The following is an 18,998-nucleotide window of genomic DNA, read 5'->3' as shown; positions in this document are numbered from 1 at the left end:
GGTTGCCATACTATAGGAAGGATGTGGAGGCACTGGAACGGGTTCAGAGGAGGTTTACCAGGATGTTGCCTGGTATGGTAGAAAGATCGTATTAGGAAAGGCTGAGGCACTTGGGGTTGTTTTCATTGGAGAAAAGAAGGTTTAGGGGTGACTTGATAGAGGTGTACAAGATGATTAGGGGTTTAGATAGGGTTGACCGTGAGAACCTTTTTCCACGTATGGAGTCAGCTATTACGAGGGGGCATAGCTTTAAATTAAGGGGGGGTAGATATAGGATTGAAGTTAGGGGTAGGTTCTTCACTCAGCGGGTCGTAAGTTCATGGAATGCCCTGCCTGTAGCAGTGGTGGACTCTCCCTCTTTATGGGCATTTAAGCGGGCATTGGTTAGGTATATGGAGGATAGTGGGTTAGTATAGGTTAGGTGGGCTTGGATCGGCGCAACATCGAGGGCCAAAGGGCCTGTACTGCGCTGTATTCTTCTATGTTCTAATATCTGAGGAATAGTGAATGGTGCTGAACATTGTGCAATCATCAGCAAACATTCCCACTTCTAACCTTATGATGGAGTGAAGGTCATTAATGAAGCAGCTGAAGATAGTTGGCCCTAGGACACTGTCCTGAGGTAGTCCTGCAGAGATGTCCTGGAGCTGAGATGACTGACCTTCAGTAACCACAACCATCTTCTTTCATGCCAAGTATGACTTCAATTAGCAGAGAGTTTTCCCCCAAATTCCTATTGATTCCAGTTTTGCTAAGGCTCCTCAATACCGCATTGAGTTGAATACAACCTTGATGTCAAAGTCTGCCACTATCACCTCACCTTTGAAATTTAGCTCTTTTGTCCACATTTGGCTGTCATGAGGTCAGGAGTTGAGTGGGCCTGGCAGAACTCAAACTGAGCATCAGTGAGCAGATTTGAAGGAACTGACTGTAAGATCTGTGCAATGAACCTGTGCCACCTATTTGCACTCAGAAGCTTTTCTTCTTGGTTCTCCTCCATCAATCATGATATAAATTGATGATGGTTATTTCTGCCTTGAAGTGTTTCATCTTAAACAAGACTGGGCTTTAAATATGATCATGGGAAACCTGGAAAGTTCTGGCAGCAATGAGTATTTCCACAGCTGTGGGGCACTGTGCTGTAGAATATTGGTGCCAATGTTTTGATGTGTGCAGTAAAGAATTGTGTGCAATACCTAACTAGAGTCATAGGGTCATTGAGTCATAGAGTCATTGAGTCATAGATTTGCTTTTCCAAAATACAGCACCTCACATTTATCTAAATTAAACACCATCTCTCACTCCTCAGCCCATTGGTCCATCTGATCAAGATCCTGTTATACTCTGAGGTAACCTCTTTGCTGTCCACTAAACCTCCAATTTTGGTATCATCTGAAAACTTACTAACTATACCTCTTATGTTTACATCCAAATCATTTATATAAATGGAGAAAAGTAGTGGACCCAGCACTGAGCCTGGTCGCATTCCACTGGTCACAGGCCTCCAGTCTGAAAAGCAACCCTCCACCACTACCCTCTGTTTTCTACCTTTTGAGTCAGTTCTGTATCCAAATGGCTAGTTCTCCCTGTATTCCATAAGATCTAACCTTGCTAACCTGATCTACACCTGATTAGGTCCTGGAGATCTATCCACTTTTATGCATTTCAAGACATCCATCACCACCTCCTCTGTAATATGGACATTTTTCAAGGTATCACCATCTAGTTCCCTACATTCTATATCTTCCATATCCTTTTCCACAGTAAACACTGATGCAAAATACTCACTTAGTATCTTCCCACCTCCTGTGGATCCACACAAAGGCTGCCTTGCTGATCTTTGTGGGGCCCTATTCTCTCCCTAGTTATCCTTTTGTCCTTAATGTATTTATAAAAACCCTTTGGATTCTCCTTAACCCTATTTGCCAAAGCTATCTCATGTCCCCTATTTGCCCTCTTGATTTCCCTCTTAAGTATACTCCACTGTCTTTGTACTCTTCTAAGGATTCTCTTGATCTATCCTATCTGTACCTGACATATGCTTCCTTCTTTCTCTGGGTCATCCAGCATTTGTTTTCATTTCAGATTTCCAGGATTTGCTTTTGACAGAATCATAGAATCATGCAGTGCAGAAAAGGCCCTTTGACACATCAGATCTGCATGAACAAAAACTACTCTAGATCTACACTCAGCCCACTTTCCATAGCCTTGTCCCACAGCCTTAAATGTTACAACACTTCATGTGCTTATCCAAGTACTTTGAAAGGTTGTGAGATTTCCCACCTTAACCACCCTCTCAAGTAGTGCATTCCAGACTCTCATCATCCTCCAGGTGAAAACTATTTTCCTCAAATCCCCTCTAAACCTTCAGCCATTCTCCTTAACTAATGCTGCCTATAACGCTTCCACCATTAGAAGCCATCCAGCCTCAACTTATGCCCTTGAAATGCAACATGGCTAAACTCCCTCTTAGTTCCTTTAATATATTATGCTGTGTTCCTATTATACTAATGCCATGTGTGCCCTGTCTCTGTTGAACTAATTTAAACTGCTCCCAAGATCACTAGCAAATCCACCTGCAAGGATGTTGGTCCCATTTTGGTTCAGGTACAGATCATCCAGCTTGTACAGGTCCTACCTTCCCCAGAAACAGTCCCAGTGATCCTGAATCTGAAACTCCCTCCTGCATCAACTCTTGAGGCACACATTCACCTGCATACTATCCTATTCTTGTAATCATCAGCATGTAGTACCAGGAGTAATTCAGAGATTACAACCTGTGTGGTCCTGCTTTTTAATCTACTACTGAGTTCCCTGAATTCTTGATGCAAGAATCATCCCTCATTCTACCTATTATCATTGGTACCAACATGTACCATGATCTCTGTCTTATCATTTGCCCCTTTCAGGATGCCCTGTAGCCAATCAATGACATCCCTGACTCTGATACCAGCCAATTTTTGCATATTCCTCAAGTCACATCTGCAGCCAAAGAAGTGTGTGGTCCTCTCAGTAATGAATCCCCAAACATTGTCACTACTGCTTTCTTGTTTCTTGCCTCCCGTACATTCAGGCCACTTGTGGTGCCAAAAGCTTGGTTCTGACTGTACTCCTTTGGGAAACTGGCAGACTCATTAGCTTTCAAAATGGAAAAACAGTTTGTGAGTGGGACTCCAGATTACTCCTTTTCAAATTAGTTAATCTTAAAGACACTCCATTCCATCTTAACTTTAGTCTCCTCTTACTCTCTGACTTTTACTTTTGCTGTAGACAGATGTTCTATTAATGCTGATAATTGGTGAGATAAAGTAGAAGAATGTTAAGACCTAAGACCATAAGACATAGGAGTGGAAGTAAGGCCATTCGGTCCATTCAATCATGGCTGATAGGCATTTCAACTCCACTCACCTGCACTCTCCACATATCCCTTAATTCCTTGCAAGATTAAGAATTTATCAATCTCTGCCTTGAAGACATTTAACATCTCGGCCTCCATTGCACTCTGTGGCAATGAATTCCACAGGCCCACCACTTTCTGGCTGAAGAAATGTCTCCTCATTTCCATTCTAAATTGACCCCCTCTAATTCTAAGGCTGTGCCCATGAATCCTAGTCTCCCCGCCTAACGGAAACAAATTCCCAGCATCCGTCCTTTCTAAGCCATGCATTATCTTGTAAATTTCTATTAGATCTCCCCTCAACCTTCTAAACTCTAATGAATACAATCCCAAGATCCTCAACCGTTCATCGTATGTTAGCTTACCATTCCTGGGATCATTGTGTGAATCTCCGCTGGACATGCTCCAGTGCCAATATGTCCTTCCTGAGGTGTGGGGCCCAAAACTAGACACCGTGTTCTAAATGGGGCCAAACCAGAGCTTTATAAAGTCTCAGAAGCACATTGCTGTTTTTAAATTCCAACCCTCTTGAAATAAATGACAACATAATATTTGTTTTCTTAGCCACGAACTCAACCTGCAAGTCAACCTTTAAAGAATCCTGGACTAGCACTCTCAGATCCCTTTGTACTTTGGCTTTATGAATTCTCTCACCATTTAAAAAACAGTCCATGCCTGTATTCGTTTTTCCAAAGTGCAAGACCTCACATTTGCTCAAGTTGAATTTCATCAGCCATTTCCTGGACCACTCTCCTAAACTGTCTAAATCTTTCTGCAGCCTCCCCACCCTGCCTGTCCATCTAATATTGTATCATTGGTGAACTTCGTCAGAATGCCCCCAGTCCCTTCATCCAGATCATTAATATATAAAGTGAACAGCTGCGGCCCCAACACTAAACCCTGCTTGACACCACTTGTCACTAGTTGCCATTCCAATAAAGAATCTTTTATTCCAACTCTCTGCCTTCTGTCAGACAGCTAATCCTCAATCCATGCCAGTAGCTCACCTCAAACACCGTGGGCCCTCACCTTACTCAGCAGCCTCCCATGAGGCACTTATCAAAGGCCTTTTGGAAGTCTAGATAGATAACATCCACTGAGTTTCCCTGATCTAACTTACTTGTTACCTTCTAACAGGTTTATCAGGCACAACCTCCCCTTACTAAATCCATTTTGACTTGTTCTAATCTGACTCAGCACTTTCAAGAATTTAGAAATCTCATCCTTAACGATGGATTCTAGAATTTTACTTACAACCAAGGTTAGGCTAATCAGCCTATAATTTTCCATCTTTTGTCTTGATCCTTTCTTGAACAAGCGGGTTACAACAGCGATCTTCCAAATCTTCCAATCATCCGGTACTTTCCCTGACTACAGTGATTTTTGAAAGATCAGAACCAATGCCTGCACTATTTTCTCAGCCACCTCCCTCAGAACTCTAGGATGTAGCCCATCGGGGCCAGGAGATTTATTAATTTTTTAGACCTCTTAGCTTTTCTAGCACTTTCTCTTTTGTAATGGCTACCATACTCAACTCTACCCCCTGACTGTCCTTAATTGTTGTGGTATTACTCATGTCTTCCACTGTGAAGACTGACACAAAGTACTTATTAAGTTCTTCATCTATTTCCTTATTTTCCATCACTAGCCTTCCTGCATTAGTTTGGAGTGGCCCAATTTCTATTTTTGCCTCTTATTTGTTTCTTATGTATTAAAATAAACTTTTACTATAATTTCTAATATTATTAGCTAGCTTACCTTCATACTTGATCCTGTCCTTCTTTATTTCTCTTTTTGTTATCCTCAGTTTAATTTTGTAGTCTTCCCAATCTTCTGATTTCCCAGTGCTCTTGGCCACTTTATAGACTCTGTTTTTCTTTGATACATTTCCTAACTTCCTTTGTCAGCCATGGCTGTCTCATGCTCCCCACTGGATAATCTTTCTTTACTTTTGAATGAACCTCTCTATTGTGTCCTCAATTACACCCAGAAACTCCTGCCATTGTTGCTGTACTGTCTTTCCCATTAGGCTCTACCTCCAGCTGATTTTCATCAGTTCCTCTCTCATGCACCTGTAATTACCTTTATTTAACTGTAACACCATTATATCCGACTTTGCCTTCTCTCTTTCAAACTGCAGACTGAACTCTACCATATTATGATCACTGCCTCCGAAGTATTCCCTTACTTTAAGATCTTTTATAAAGTCTGGTTCATTACATAGCACTAGGTCCAGAATAGCCTGCTCCCTTGCGGGCTCCATCACAAGCTGTTCCAAAAAGCCATCCTGTAAGCATTCCATGAATTCCCTCTCTTTGATTCCACCGACAACATTATTCATCCACTCCATTTGCATATTGAAGTCCCCCATGATCACTGTGACCTTGCCTTTCTGACATACCCTATCTATTTCCTGGTACATCTTGCACCCCTGACCACTGCTGGGAGGACTGTACATAACTCCCATTATGGTTTTTTTGCCTTTGTGGTTCCTCAACTCCACCCATAATATTGTATTCCTGAAAACTAACTTGATTCACTTCAAAAAGCACAGAACTCAAGAATGAATCTAATGTTGATGTCATCAACAACCTAACATATTATTATGAAGTACTGCACCTTTAAGGAAGTTAAAAGCTAGCAGAACTACCTTACAGCACCAAGTGTTCTGAACAAGATACAATATAACCTTTTGGTCTAACAGCTCGTATAACCGGTTGCCTGGATACAAAAATAAATTTGAATTAGGTCAATCAGTTTAAATTATACCCCAAAAAATGCCAAACTCCAATCAAGTTTGAATTTAGTATATTGACAATATTAAAAACCAATAACACAATCCGAAGCTTTGGAGTAATAAGACTGGGAAAATGTGAACAGTTGAGGGAGAAATGCTAAGCCACCAGCATGTACAGACTGCCTGAAAAATAGCTCTCTTAAAGGTACTTGTATCAATCAGTGACCTGTGAAACAGAAATCCCTCAGAAGAGGAAAAACAAGGAAGATACCAAGAGAAGGTTTGACAGCTGCCTAGTTTTGAAATTTGAATTTTTTGGTAAATCCTAATCAGGGGTTTTATTAGACTACTATTGTAGAAGGGGAAGGTTGGAGAAAGGAGTTGTAAATAGTTGTTAGTTAATTATTCTCTGTTATACTTTAAGCAATAAAGTTGTTAATTTTTACTTTAAATAGTTCTTGCCTCTCGAACTTTCACAGATCACTGTACGGGGTACATCTTTTCTGGTGTTGCTGGTTTAAATTAAGCAGGAGGATTTACCCCGTGTTGTAACAATATAAGGTTACTGATGCCATTAGTGACCATGATTTGGATAAATCATGTCTTGCCTCATCATTAAGCTGGACAAATGGATTTATTGATTAATCCAACAACACAGACTGGGTAATTTGAATTACGTATACTCATGATGCTGAATTTTCAGTGTTAGGTCTTGATCCTATAATCAGGAGGAAATGCATGTGACAAACTACAAATGCAACATTAGGACCCAGATGACAATATTGAAGGAGTAGGTCAATAAAAAGGAGGCTCATCACCACAATACGATTGGCATCCCCACTAGTGGAGATGGAAGCAAGTAGGTAGTGGAACAAGATGATTCCTCAAGACAGAATTACTCTTTGAAGATTTTTTCAAAAGCCAGAAATAAAACATTGCCACAGCTGTCACCTCACATCTGACTGCTCTCCAGTCCTGTTGTAAATGGTATGAATTAATCTTTGTTGGAGTTAAACATGTGGAATCATCATTAAACAGCCCTATTTCTGACCACCTAGTGTAGGAGAGATCCAGTAGAAGGCAACTTCATCCATTTTCCTTTTTCACATCAGCTTGTGCTATTAACCAGTTTTGCTCAGGATGTTTGATACACTGATTCAATGTTATGAACCCACACTCCATTAATTCTACTTCCATCTTTCCTCCTGGAAGAAGTTCTGATGTGATTTTGAAAAGGAAATCACAATGTGGGAGGAAAATGTTTGTAAAAGTTTAAGAATTGTTTTAAATTAATTTAAAGCTTGAAATAAAAGTTAATGTATTATATCTCGTGTTTAAAGCGGGATATTACATTGTTCATTTATTGAATTATATTTTAAAATTCCCTTGAAAGCATGGAAGTGCAGAATTCTGCAGTGTTTAGCTGATGGTAATCCTGGAAATGTAAAAATCAGTCAGTTAGTGACTGTGCTATCAAGATGACTGACTTTTAATTGAAATTCTTTCTATTGTAGCTTGTCAGATTCTGCCAAAGGGGGTTGTAGCCATCTTGGGCCCTTCTTCAAGCCCAGCATCTGCCTCTATTATCAGCCATATTTGCGGAGAGAAAGAGGTAACATTGGTATTTGTAATAACAGATTTGTAATAACCATTGTTCACAAAAAAAATCAACTGGAAGGGACTGTTTAGTTTTTAATCCAATTAGATTACAGCTGATCTGTAGATGAATTCCATTTTCCTGATTTTGATCCCTCAATAACCTTATAGAAGCAACAATTTCAGCAACCACAGCTTACATTCAAATAGCAACTTCAACACCACAAAAATATCCCAACATGTCTCCAAAGAATATCTGAAGCAAAACATTGTCAGAGGCACAGAAGAAGATATTAGCGCAAACAATCTACAGTTTGGTCAAATCAGTAGGTTTTAAAAAATGGATTGACAATGAAAATTGAAAATGTTCAAAAGGCCAGAATTAGAAGAGCTCAGAGATCTTGAGTAGCTTTGGGCAGGAGGAGATTATAGAGATTGAAAGAAGGTAGGCATTTGCTGTAATTTGAAGACAAGGAAGAGAACTTTAAAATCGGACATTTATTATATAGACTGGGAGCCAATATAGATCATCAAACAAGGGGGTATGATGGCTGAATGAAACTTACTGAGAGTAAAATTATAATTAACAAGATCCAAGGAGCTGAAGTTTATGAAGAGGAGAGCATCAGGACAATATTGGAGTAGGCAAGTCCGGAGGTAACAAAAACATGGTCAAAGATTTTGGTGGTATAACCAGACTTGTATGTGGGACGTGGAAGTAGGCAGTCAAATGATGGAGAAGATATAAGTTCAAAAACCCACTTTGGGGTTAAATAGGACAATAAGATTGTAAATGGAGTGGTGCAGCCTCAGACAATAGTAATGTGTGAGGGTTAGAATCTGTGAGGAGGCAACAGTTTTTATTGGGGACCAAAGACAAAGCTGTCAGTCTTCCCAATATTTATTTGGAGAAAGTTTCTGCTAATCCAATCCAAGATGTTAGGCAAGCAGCATGAAATATTAGTGATAGTACAGGGACTGAGACAGTCAGTGAAGTAGAACTTGATATTGCAAACATACCCAGTGGAACCTGATGTGTTTCAGATGATGTTACCGAGTAGATGAGACATAAGAGGCAAAAATTAAACACTTGGGAAATCAAATGTTACAGTGAAGAAGCAGGAAGGAAGGGTACTGCAGGAATACTCCAGCTATTAGTAAATTAAATCGGACTGTAAACTGGTAACAGAGTTAGATCCAGCTGAAAAATGGAGGAGCAATGTTGGAAGAGGATCATGACCTCAAATATGTCCAAGGCTGCAGACATATTGAAAGAATGATAAGGATTGTTTATCATGATTGCAGGTTCCTTCTTTAATATTCTGGAAGTATGGATATTTGTAAAATTTTAATCATGTTATTGCCAATACAGATCCACATTATCCTTAGCAACATGTTTTCTGTCTGCCGCTTTCCCTGGTATCACTTGCGAGCCTTTTCTTCTTCATTCCTCTTGCAGCTACAACTGCTTTCTTTATATCCCTTGGCTGTATCTCATATTTCTCCCAATCTGCTGAGTCTCCATGATACTTTGCCTTCATAATAGCTTTTCCTTTTAGTTTTATGCTATCACTTAATAAACATTGTTAAGCTAGGGTGTTTAACCACATATTTCGTTAAAATTGTCCTGTAGTTATGAAGAATAGTTGGGAAACAATGCATCTTGAAAGCTGATCAAGTTTCCTTCCTGCATACCTCCTGCTTAAACTCACTTTCTATGACCGGCAAAGAATAGGCATCTACTCAAACAGGATCAAAACCATCTCTTTATTGCACCTTTATTTAAAAACCATCAAATGTGTGTGCTTAATTTTAACTAAAATCTATAATTTTCTATAAAAATGTAATGAGAATTTTTGTAGGTCAAAACAACATTAGCTCTTAATCAATTGTGTTTAATGCATATTGATAAGGGTCAGGAAGTTCTGCCACCTGACTGCGTGTGCCCACACATATCAGGGAAATCTGAACAGGGCACAGCTGATCAATTAAATATTAAGTAACATCTCCTTATTACTGTGTATTACTGTAATGTGTTTCTATTTTTATCAATGCAGATTCCTCACGTGAAAGTAGCTGCTGAAGAAATTCCTAAATTGCAGTATTTGAGATTCACTGCATTAAATCTGCACCCAAGTAACATGGACATCAGCTTGGCTATTGCTAGCATCTTGAACTTCTTCAACAGAACAATGGCATGTCTGATCTGTGCCAAAGCTGAATGTAAGAATAGCAAAGGCAAACACTGCTTGTGGAAAAAAAAGCAATCTTCATTGAAATACATCTGAATGAAACAGTCAATGAAACTGTTTAAAGTAGATAGTTCAGGAACATCTTTGGTGTCTTGTGTATGGACACCTCATAAATATAAGACCATAAGACATAGGAGCGGAAGTAAGGCCATTCAGCCCATCGAGTCCACTCCGCCATTCAATCATGGCTGATGGGCATTTCAACTCCACTTACCCGCATTCTCCCCGTAGCCCTTAATTCCTTGTGACATCAAGAATTTATCAATTTCTGCCTTGAAGACATTTAGCATCCCGTCCACCCTTTCCAAGCCATGTATTATCTTATAAGTTTCTATTAGATCTCCCCTTAACCTTCTAAACTCCAATGAATACAATCCCAAGATCCTCAGTTGTTCCTCGTATGTTAGGCCTACCATTCCAGGGATCATCCGTGTAAATCTCCGCTGGACACGCTCCAGTGCCAGTATGTCCTTCCTGAGGTGTGGGGACCAAAACTGGACACAGTACTCCAGATGGGGCCTAACTAGAACTTTATAAAGTCTCAGTAGCACAACGGTGCTTTTATATTCCAACCCTCTTGAGATAAATGACAAGTGCAATACAATCACACCTGGGAGCGAAGTTAGTCCCCTGAGAATTGGCTTTGAAGTGAAACGTGCAAGGGGCTTGTTATTGAGGTTTGAGCGTTATCTGGCTGCACAGGAATGAACTTTTAATTCTTTCAATGCATTATACTTCATAGTAACCTCAGTAGCTAATCATATTTCCCTGACAAGTCAGTGAATAAATAAATGAGCCATCTTACACTACATTTTATTCCAAATCTATCCTTGTCTGTGATATTAGGAAAAATAGTGACATCCAGACACACTTCTGCCCTCATGATTGATTGTCTACATTCGTCTCAAAAAAAGTTATTTTTAATTAACGTATAATTAATGAACATTCATGCATGTGTTCCAGATAGAAGTGGACATCATAGTTTTTATTTATTCTTGGAATGTGGCTATCAATGGCAAAGCCAGATTAATTGCTCTTGAGAAGTTAGTGTTTTAAGCCATCTCCATGAACTACTGTTATCGCTGTGGTGCAGGGAATAACAGTGTTGTTAAGGAGGGAGTTCCAGGATTTTAGCCAAATGATGGGCTTGGGAGATATTTTAGAAACAGCCTCTGCCAGTTGGTGCCGTGTAAACTCTATTTGATAGACACTGCTACCAGATTTCATTTCCACAAGGTGAACATTTCCTGATGTGCATGTAGACTACATGGGGAAAGTAAGAACTGATTGTAAAAGTTGTTATAGGTCTATAAAGAGAAAAAATTGGTGAAAACTAATGTAGGTCCCTTCCAGTCAGAAATAGGTGAATTTATAATGGAGAACAAAGAAATAGCTAACAAACTAAATTCATACTTCACTTCTGAATCACACAAAAAAGGGGACAAATAATGTACCAGACATGCTGGGAAACATAAGGTTTAGTGACCGGGAGAAACTGAAGCAAATCTGTATTACTAGAGAAATAATGTTAGAGAATTTGATGGATTGAAGGCTGATAAATCTCCACGGTCTGATAATCTATATCCCATATTAAGGAAAAGCCTGAAAAATAGTTTATAAATCGGTGTTCATCTTCCAAGATTCTTTTGACTCTGAAGCTGTTCCTACAGATTAGGGGGTGGTTAATGTAACCTCACTATTTAAAAAGAAAGTGAGTGTGAAAACAAGGAATTATAGACCATTGAGTCTGACATTGGGAATGGGAAGATGCCAGGGTCGATTAACAAGGATTTTATAGCAGAACACTTAGAAAACAGTGGTAGAAGCAAACATAGCCAGCATGGATTTACAAAAGGAAAATCATGGTTGGCAAATTTACTGGAATACTTTTAGGATGTAACTAGTGGAGTTGATCAGGGGAATGAGTGGATGTGGTTTATTTGGACTGTCAGAACCAAAGCCCCACATAAGAGATTAATGTGCAAAACTAAAGTGCATGAGATTGGGATAGTGCATTGAGATGGATAGAAAATTGGTTAGCAGACAGGAAGCAAACAGTGGGAATAAATGGATCTTTTTCCAAATAACAGACATTGGTTAGTGGGGTTTGTATTTGGTATTGGTATTGGTATTGGTACAGGGATTGGTATTAAGACTTTTCATAATGTAATGATCTAGATGAGGGAACTAAATGTAATATTTCAAAACTAGCTGGGTGGAAGGGTGATCTGTGAGAGAGATGTAGAGATGTTTCAATGTGATTTGGACAAGCTAAGTGAGTGGGTAAATGCATGAAGATGCAGTATAATGTGGATAAATGTGAGTTTATCGACTTTAGTAGCAAAAATAGGAAGGCAGATTATTATTTGAATAGTTGTAAATTGAGAGATGGGAATGTTCAAATAGACCTAGGTGTCTTGTGCATCAATTACTGAAAGTAAGCCATACAGGTACAGAAGGCAGTAAAGAATGCAAACTGTAGGGTGGCCTTCACACTGAGAGAATTTAAGTACAGGAGCAGGAATGTCTTGCTGCAATTATACAGGGCATTGATGAGGCCACACCTGGAATATTGTATGCATTCAAAGTTTGTGCGAAGATTTGTAGCTCGGGTGCTCGTTGCTGTGGTTCTGTTCGCCGAGCTGGAAGTTTTTGTTGCAAACGTTTCGTCCCCTGGCTAGGCGACATCATCAGTGCTTGGGAGCCTCCTGCAAAGCACTTCTTTGATATTTCCTCCGGTGTTTATAGTGGTCTGTCCCTGCCGCTTCCGGTTGTCAGTTTCAGCTGTCCGCTGTAGTGGTTGGTATATTGGGTCCAGGTCGATGTGTTTGTTGATGGAGTTTGTGGATGAATGCCATGCCTCTACGAATTCCCTGGCTGTTCTCTGTCTGGCTTGCCCTATAATAGTAGTGTTTGGTCTGCTTTTCTGAAAAAGGATGTTCTTGCTATATGAAGGGAATGCAGTGAAGATAAACCAAATTGATTCTTCGAATGGTAAGACCGACGTGTGAGAGAGATTGAGTTGGTTAGGATTGTATTCACTGGAATTTAGAAGAATGTGGGGAAATCTCAAGAAATCTATAAAATTCTAATAAGAGTAGATTGCTTAGATAAAGGAAGGATGTTCGCAGAGGTAAGTGAGTCCAAAACCTGGGGTCATCGTTTAAGGATAAAAGACAAACCATTCATCTCTGAAATTAGAAATTTGTTTGCCCAGAGCACATGGAATTTACTACCACAGAAAGTGGTTAAGGCCAGAACATTATGTTTTCAAAAAGGAGGCAGATATGGCTCTTGTGTATAAAGAGATCAAGAGATTGGTGGGAGGGCACAATTAGGGTATTGAGCTTGATGATCAGCCATGATCATATTGAATGGCAGAGCAGGCATGAGAGGTCACATGGCTTACTTATGCTCCTATTTTCTACGATTCAATGTTTCAACATCAATTGCATTCTCCTGTACTACACATCTAGTGACCTCCTCAAGAATATTCAATCAAGTTCATTTCATATAATCTCCCCTGTCAAAGCTGTTCTGATGACCCTTGGTTAATTCTTGCCTCTCAAGTAGAGACTCGTTCTGAACTCAGAATTTTTTCCAATGGTTTGGCTACCATAAATGTTAAATTCAGTGGCCCATAGTTGCCTTATTTAGCCTCATCAACCTTCTTGAATAATGGTACAATATTAGCTGTCCTCCAGTCCTGTGATATCTCTCCTGTAGCAAGAGAGGATTTGAAAATTAAAGTCAGATTCTTTGTAGTCTCCTCTTGCCTTCCACAGCAGCCTGAGCTATATCTATGTCTTTCAGCTCCATACACACACAGATTGCAACTTTGGAAGGCTCTCTTCCTTCCCTACTTATTCTGTTGCCTCTAATATGCTTATAAAACACCTTTGAATTTTCATTCATGTTACTTTTATTCCTAGCCCTTCTGACTTGCCTAATTTATTTTTAAGCAATACCCTGCAATTTCTATACTATTGGGAATCCACTGTTTTCAGCTTTTGTATCTACCATAAGCTTTCTTTTGTATTCATAACCAATCCTGTACTTCCCTTGACATCCAGGGTTCTCTGCATTTGTTGGGCTCACCCTCTACCTTACAGCAGCATCCTTCCCGCACAACGAACCACTAAGAACTAACCTTATGAACCTTTACTAGTCACTACCCCCTTGTGCATAAATCAGAGCCATCCTGAATTCTGACTTATTTCATAAGACCATAGGATGTAGGACCAGAAGCAGGTCATTCGGTCCATTGAGTCCAACTAGTCATACCAACCATGTTCCACACCAACCATATTAAGATCCACCTGTGTTTGACCCATGTCACTCCAAAATTTCCTATTCATATACCTAAGCAAATGTCTTTTAAATGTTGAAACTGTACCGGCATCTACTACTACTTCTGGCAAATCATTCTACACACGAATCACCCTCTCTGTGAAAAAGTTTCTCCTCATGTCCTTTTTAAATCTTTCTCCTGTCACCTTAAAAATATGCCCCACTAGTTTTGAACTCCCTCACCCTAGGGGAAAAAAAAACCCTTGTTATTTACTTTATCTATACCCCTCATGATTTTATAAATTTCAGTAAGATTAGATTCCCTACAGTGCGGAAATAGGCTCTTTAGCCCAACCAGTCCACACCAACTCTCCGAAGAATAACCCACCCAGACGCATTTCCCTCTGATTAATGCACCTAATACTACGGGCAATTTAGCATGACCAAATCACCTGACCTGCACATCTTTGGACTGTGAAAGGAAACTGGAGAAAACCCATGCAGACACAGGGAGAATGTACAAACTCCACACAGACAGTCGCCCAAGGCTGGAATTGAACCCAGGTCCCTGACACTGCAAGGCTGCAGTGCTAACCACTGAGCCACCATGCTGCCCAGCATCCTCAAGATCACCCCTCAACCTCCTGTGCTACAGTGAAAGAAGTTTCAGCTTTTCAAGTATATTTTTACAACTCAAACCCTCCATTCTTGGTAAATCTTTTCTGAACCCCCTCCTGTTAATAATATCCTACATGCCAAAAGTGACTTACTGTGGCAATTTACTGTCCCAAGGATGGACATGTCAGAGAGGGAGTGAAAAGGGGAATTAAAATGAAATGTGACTGGGAGGTCAGGCTTGCCCTTATAGTTCCGGCTGAGATATTCGGTGAAACATGCCCTTAGTTTACATTTGGTCTCACCATTTTGGGAGCACAGAGTACAATAAACTAGGTTGGAGGAGAGGCAGGTGAACTTCTGTCTCACCTGGAAGGACTGTTTGGGGCCCTGGATGGAGGTGAGAGAAGTGGTGTGCCGGCATGTTTTGCATCTTTACAGTTGCAGGAGAACTTGCCAGAGGGTTCGGGTGGTTAGTAGGTGTGATGAAACAAACCAAGGGAATAGTCCTTGTGGAAGGCAGAGAGGGGTGGGGAAGGGAAGATGTTCTTGGTGAGATGGGGTTTAGTTGGAGTTGGCAGCGGTGTTCGAGAATGATACGTTGGATGCGTAGACTGGTGAGGTGGAAAATGAGGACAAACAACTAGACGATAGAGAAGGTAGTGGTGAGCTGCCTTAGATTAGATTACTTACAGTGTGGAAACAGGCCCTTCGGCCCAACAAGTCCACACCGACCCACCGAAGCGTAACCCACCCAACCCACAGTGGGGCAGAAAAAGTCCAGATGGATGCTGGGCTGCACGACAATAGACTTCTCCACTCTTGCAATGAGATGAGTGGATCATGAGTGACCCAAGTGGCTGACTAACCCTGATTGAGCCCTGGAGTGATATTGGAGGTTGTTCTTGGTTTATTGTGCCAAGAGCACACTCACCACCTCTGACTAAAGGCAGTCTCCCTTGACGTAACTCGTGACTTCCGACAATCATGACAACCTTCCTGACTTTGCATTTGTGCTAAACTGGAAAGCAAGACAGAAAGTGCTGTGAGTCTGGTATATCTGACTGAGGGGGCTAAAAAGCAAGGTGAGGGATGTTGTGAGTGTCCAAATAAGCTCAGAGTGTGACTGTGAGGAGAGTGAGTGAACAGATCAGGAATGCAGCTGGTTGAGTCCATGAGCTGGGTGCCTGAGAGAAGTCAATATACATCAACAAGTCACCCTTACCCATACGAACAATCTTTGACTGTAGCACTGCCTCTTCAGAATTAGGTATCTGTATGTCAGTACCTGATACTTACCCTTTTTGTCTGTCAGCCAGGGCTCCCTGATGAGGACAGTTAATCCGGTCCAATTAGAGAACAAATATTCTATGAGGTCCAGCTGGCTGACCTTGTTAAAATCACTACAACATCCTTTTCAAGGAAAATGGTATTGGAAAGGTGCTGAGAGAATTGAGAGAAACTGGTGAAATTCTTGCTGACAGGATAGCACATGCTCAGAAATCTTCATTGGGAACACAACTCACTGTAAAGCCCTTGAACATATTGACATCAGACCGTGCCATGTAGACATGGCAAAGCATATCATGTGGATGTTTAAAGGTTGGAGATCCTGAACTTCAAAGCTACTTACCTCTCAGCAATGAAATTAAAGTGGGCACTAATCCCTGTGAGATAGGTTTGCTTGGTTTTCAAAACCAGACTTAACTTGCCCCACAATCTGGAGCAATGGAATTGCTGTCATCAATATAAATAGTCAGACAAGGCACAGATAGCTAAGACCCAACCTGAACCATTGTCTTGCTATTTGGGTTTAAGGAAAAGGCCATTTTTCCATCTGGATTATTATGGACAACTAATTTATATCAACAGAGATTAGATCAAAACCCATAACATCTGGTCAAAATTCAGAGATTCAGTTGTGTCCTAAGGAAATTTGATTTGGAATACCAGTCACATATCTCTCTGCTACCCCACCTCAGTAATCCACCAACATTGGTTACGCCAAGTGAAGTGAAGACATATCTGCCCAACAGCATACATATTCATCTAATTTTACACAAATACACATCTGAAAACCAAGTTTACAATCATAGTCTATCAAACAATTTTAAACTAATTGCAGTGCAGTTTGAAAATTGTTACTTTCATGGTACAGCTCATAACATTCATTGTCAAAAATACATTATATTTTAATGCAGCATGCACAATAATTATTTTTATCACGCTACTTGGTGACATTTCAATGGCAATCAGTTTGCAGATAAACTATCAGTGCTGTTGTAATCAGAATAATACGCCACATCTTCGAACAAAGTGCTTGTGACAATAATTCTCATGATAAATAACAGACTTGTTTGATGGCAGAAATCAGAATACATGCTGTGTTAATACTCATTCTATTCAATGCCATTTGATCTCAGGATTTTATTTTTCAAATGATATCAAATTCATTAAGTGATGTCGGCATAATATTTTTGGAGATGGTGGAATCTTTGTTGTTCCCTTTCCTGGTTGTTTGCCAGAAACTGACACAACAATTTGACTTTTCACCTGACTTTAGCTCACTGTGAGGCTTCTCCTGCTAATACCTATTCTGTTCTAAGATATAAAATGATATAAAATGATATAAAATTTCTGTGATTGATAATCTTGCATTTGCTCATGAAACTGAACATTACTAGAATTTGAATTATCACCAAACCCTGATTCTCCCCAACTGAACTGACTTCATCATCCTCAATAGGACTACATGGACCTGGAGGGAGCTATCACTGATAAACTGTTGACCCCCTGCCCCAAATTACCAGCAGTTAATTCACAATTCTCCTCAAACATTGCTATTAAAGGAAGCCATGTATTTATCCAGACTATGTTGCCTTGAAAAATCTAATATCATTAGGCCTCCTCACTAAAACACATCATTCATTCTTCACCTAACTAGATGGACTGAAATTTCCTTGTGATCACAAGGTGATTTCATAGTTCATCTCACCAGAGCTGCAGAAAGTCTGGTACATGTACATATAGGAGAAAGTGAGCACTGCAGATGCTGGAGATCAGAGCTGAAAATGTGTTGCTGGAAAAGCGCAGCAGGTCAGGCAGCATCCAAGGTGCAGGAGAATCGACGTTTCAGGCATGAACCCTTCCTGAAGAAGGGCTCATGCCCAAAACGTCGATTCTCCTGCTCTTTGGATGCTGCCTGACCTGCTGCGCATTTCCAGCAAAACATTTTCAGTACATGTGCATATAACTTTGTATCTTCAAATTAATGATCGATGGATCTACACTTAAAAAGTGAATGAAGCATGAAAAACACAGCTTGACTCCTCACATCTAAACTCTGATGGTGACTTATTCAATGTCAAAGGAAACTTGAGCTGTGATAACTTAATTATAACTTCTAATTGCTAAACACAGACCCATAAACTTTATGGAACTGGTGACAGAGCCTTTCTGTAATGGCGTGCTGTGATCAATGATGGGCAGGAGCAAAGCAATTACTGTCTGGACTCTGAGACATTTGACAATTTGGAATTCTATTATTTTGGATTATCACCCAACCCTTATTCTCCTCAAGTGAACCCACTCCATCATTGTCAATAGGACTGCATGGACCTTTCATTAAAACCAAAAAACAAATCACAGCAAAACTCAGAAATGCAGGAAGAGAAGTTATGAAATTAAAAATGTTTCATTTTAACCAAGAATACATGTTAAAAGCTGAAATTAATTCATAAATCTGATGAGATTGCAGATGGAGGCTATGGAAGCGATCTTCAAAATGAATTTCCCAAGAGGGCTAAGTTAAAAATCACATAAAACCAGGTTATAGTCCAACAGAGGTGACATCCTAAGTGCTTGAGAGCCTCCTGTGAAGCGCTTCTGTGTTGTTTCCTCCAGCATTTATAGTGGTTTGTCACAGAAGCGCTTCACAGGAGGCTCCCAAGCACTGAGGATGTCACCTACACAGGGGACGAAACGTCTGCAACACAAATTCCCAGCTCGGTGAACAGAACTACAACAATGAGCACCCGAGCTACAAATCTTCACAAACTTCAAAAGTTTACTGTAGGATGTAACTGAAATTATACATTGAAAAAGACCTTGA

At 40.2% G+C, this 18,998-nt stretch overlaps 1 protein-coding gene across 3 annotated transcripts in view; it reads left to right on the top strand.

Annotated features, from left to right (window-relative positions):
- Positions 1-18,998, top strand: part of grik4 (glutamate receptor, ionotropic, kainate 4) — a 189,578-nt gene that overhangs the window by 67,972 nt on the left and 102,608 nt on the right. For all 3 annotated transcript variants that reach the window (XM_043676445.1, XM_043676447.1, XM_043676446.1), the window contains exons 4-5: positions 7,649-7,746; positions 9,788-9,953. In XM_043676445.1, the coding sequence (XP_043532380.1) occupies positions 7,649-7,746; positions 9,788-9,953 (264 nt within the window). The remainder of the gene's footprint in view (positions 1-7,648; positions 7,747-9,787; positions 9,954-18,998) is intronic.

Source organism: Chiloscyllium plagiosum, chromosome 35 (genome assembly GCF_004010195.1).
Source record: "Chiloscyllium plagiosum isolate BGI_BamShark_2017 chromosome 35, ASM401019v2, whole genome shotgun sequence".
Taxonomy (NCBI): domain Eukaryota; kingdom Metazoa; phylum Chordata; class Chondrichthyes; order Orectolobiformes; family Hemiscylliidae; genus Chiloscyllium; species Chiloscyllium plagiosum.
The sequence above is the reverse complement of the archived record's forward strand: the minus strand, read 5'-3'. Positions and strand labels throughout refer to the sequence as shown.